General features: G+C 39.0%; 1 protein-coding gene across 1 annotated transcript in view; it reads right to left on the bottom strand.

Annotated features, from left to right (window-relative positions):
* COL11A1 (collagen, type XI, alpha 1) overlaps nucleotides 1-3,058 on the bottom strand; it is a 164,925-nt gene that overhangs the window by 80,525 nt on the left and 81,342 nt on the right. Inside the window, 2 exon segments of the mRNA XM_009333735.1 lie at nucleotides 2,190-2,234; nucleotides 2,316-2,369. Coding sequence (XP_009332010.1) covers nucleotides 2,190-2,234; nucleotides 2,316-2,369 — 99 coding nt within the window.

Raw genomic sequence — 3,058 nt, 5'->3', positions numbered from 1 at the left:
CGTTACTGAAAAAAATCAAGAAAGACTTTCTATTTCATCCTCACTTTGAAAAAGAAGCTTGCATTTTGCACTCCTGGGCCCACAAAAGCTTTATCTTCCCCCTGATCAGCGACTGAGACAGATTGCAAGGCTAAAGCCATTTTGACTCTGTTCAGAAGTAGCCATGCTGCATGCAACAAATAACCCTAGAAAGGGTGATATAAATAGATTTGCTAGTGGTAAACAGCTCAAAATAGGTGAGGAGACATTAAAATAAAAAAAAAAAAATCAAACAAGGAAACACAGTTGCTCAATAGTATGTGTTCATGTAAAAATGATGCGGTAACCCATCGTGATTCATTGAAAAAAATACACTAAAAACCATTCTAAAAGCAGGTTTCCTATGCTTTCTAGATGGTGAAACTAAGCTTTATACGGTCATCTTATATTGCATAAATTAAAATTTCAAGGTGGTCTTTCTTAAAGTTTAGAGAGAGGTGAAAAAGGTAGAGTGAAGAATACATGGAAAAAGCTTTAGTTGTAAAAGTTGCTCAGTTATGGCCATGGACAGTAATAATTATATGAGAACACTTTGCAACATATCGGCAAGGACTGACCATGTGCCAACTACTGACCAAATGGCTGCCAAATGAACTGAAACTCTTCTTCAGCTTTCACAGTGAGGTTCCAGCTATTGAGATCTGCAAGAGGTTGATTTTATTCCATGTAGGAGGAGAGAGCTGAATGCTCTATTTCCTCTTCTGCTGTTAACAACAAATAAAATACCTAGAGTTCTAGTCACATTTACTGGTCAGTACAGAGACGGACCTCCTCTGATACCCCTGGGACCCTTCCGGATCTACAGAGGCTTTCCTGAATGATCAATTTATTTATTTCTGTCTCTTACAGTGCTTTCCCCCATGTAATGGCATCTGAATAATTCAGCAAAAAAGGCCTGTGCAACAGACCTTTAAAGCACTGTGAGGGCAATCTATGAAATATCTTTGGGTGACCTTTTGAGGTATTCAGTAGAGTTCAGTGTCTTACTGCAACTGTGAGATCAATTGTTAGGAACACGGAAATATTGTGGAGATTATGCTAATCAGTATTCACTGATAGACACATATATATACACACATATATTAAGCTTATTTATATGTGAGTCTGGTATTTTGTCCTAGCTGGATATTAATCACTCAATAAGGCACAAGAAAATCTGTTTTTTTGAACCATCCAGTCTCCACAGGTATTAAACACACTCTTCTTCAGCTTAGATTTAATGAGCAACTGTAAAATGAGTATGCAGACTGGACAAACTGTGGTTTAGGAAAGCCTGAAAATGTACAGCAGCTCTTGGCATCTGAGCCTGAAAGACAGATCTCTAGTGCTGAAATCAAGGCTTTTTGGCAAGAGTGAGTCTTCTGCTTTAGAAATAGCTATAAATATATATGCAGTAGCCACCAGAGCCACAAGGCGGAATTTGCCTCTGTGGTCAGGAGGTATGACTGATGGTGTTTGTTATCTTTCTCTCATTCTGAGGGCTGAGGGAAGTGGGAATTCAAACCAATACTGGCTGTAGTTTCAGCCACTGCAGACCATCAGAAGTCAGTAGAGATCGCAGTAGTTGGTGCTTGCTCTAGTAAGAGCTCTACATACAGAATTAATGGTATCAGGGGGATGTAAAAGCTTTCTTCATGTTCATATATATGCATCTGACTGGGGCTGTCCATCACTTTGGCAAAGCCAAAGATCTGGGACAAAAATACCTGGAACCTAGAAAGCCATTGAAAGACGTACACAAAAAATACAAAATCTAGCCTACAGCACTATCAAAACAGATAAAATAATACTATTATCACCATCAATCTCTCTGATGCACAAGCTTCTCAGTATCCACTACAGTATCTATCAACAGAAGAGGGGATGTCTAATTCTCTACTGAAGAGCACCTTAGAGAGAAGTTACTTAAACCGGTGTGAAGAGGATCCAAAACCATTCTAATAACTGAAGGTTTTATATTCACTTTGTACCAGTGTAAATAACCATGGAGGTCACCGATTTATGAATTGGGCTTGGTATGTCCTTAGGGTAAGACAAAAATAAACCCACTGCTGCAAGAGAAAACACACTGCAGTGAAGGAGATGGAAGATGTTGCAGCGAAATAAGGAACACAGAAAAAGGGAAAGGGACTAAATGCAGTCAGATTTACCTTTTCACCTTTGGATCCCTTGAGACCACGGACACCATCAGCTCCCTAAAGAAAGAATATGAAGAATTACCCACATGCATATATTCAAAAAGGGGTGGGGGGAGGAATCCAGTAATTAAATCTTACCTTTACACCACGAGGACCTGGATAGCCAATGGGACCCTGAGGACCTGGAGGCCCCTAAAATATATTGGAGCAAAGAACCTTTGTTTGTACAGTACTTGGTTAGCAAGCAGTTCTCTTCTGAGTCTAATCCTTGTTCTTTCACTATAACGCAGCAGTCTTGTGTGAGACATCAAAATAACACTGGGCTGCCTGCCACTAAGAAAAGTCATGGCATCACAAAGCACCCTTCAATGTCACTATAGAGCTATTAATAAAATTATGAACTTGGTTCTGCTTGTATATTTGGGAAACATCTATCCACAATATAAATTATCTGGAACAATGGCAACTGGAAAATGTAACAAACAAACAAAAAGACCAAACAAAAAGACGCCAATTAGAAACCAGTGGTGACTTACTGGAGAAAATTTATATGTTAATTATGATGATGACACAAGTCAAAAGTCGAGATCAAAATAATGACAATAATAAAAATCACGGTCTTTAAAAAAAAAGAGATTCCAAACCTGAAAGCTAAAAGGCTCATGGTGCTATCACTACTGACTGGTGTCTGGTTGCTGTTATTTGCTGTTTGCTGAGCATTTTAAAGACGCTTAACTTTGATAACTGTGCAATCCGCTGGCAGCATCTAAAGAAACTGAGTTCTGTAAACAGTGGAAGCAAAGAAGCCTGGAAACATACATATCTGTGTCTGAGGCTGAGCTGCTTTGTTGATTCTCCCATGTCTGAGATGGACAGATAAC

The sequence above is a fragment of the Pygoscelis adeliae genome, unplaced genomic scaffold (genome assembly GCF_000699105.1).
Source record: "Pygoscelis adeliae isolate BGI_AS28 unplaced genomic scaffold, ASM69910v1 Scaffold10, whole genome shotgun sequence".
NCBI classification, from domain to species: Eukaryota; Metazoa; Chordata; class Aves; order Sphenisciformes; family Spheniscidae; genus Pygoscelis; species Pygoscelis adeliae.
The sequence above is the reverse complement of the archived record's forward strand: the minus strand, read 5'-3'. Positions and strand labels throughout refer to the sequence as shown.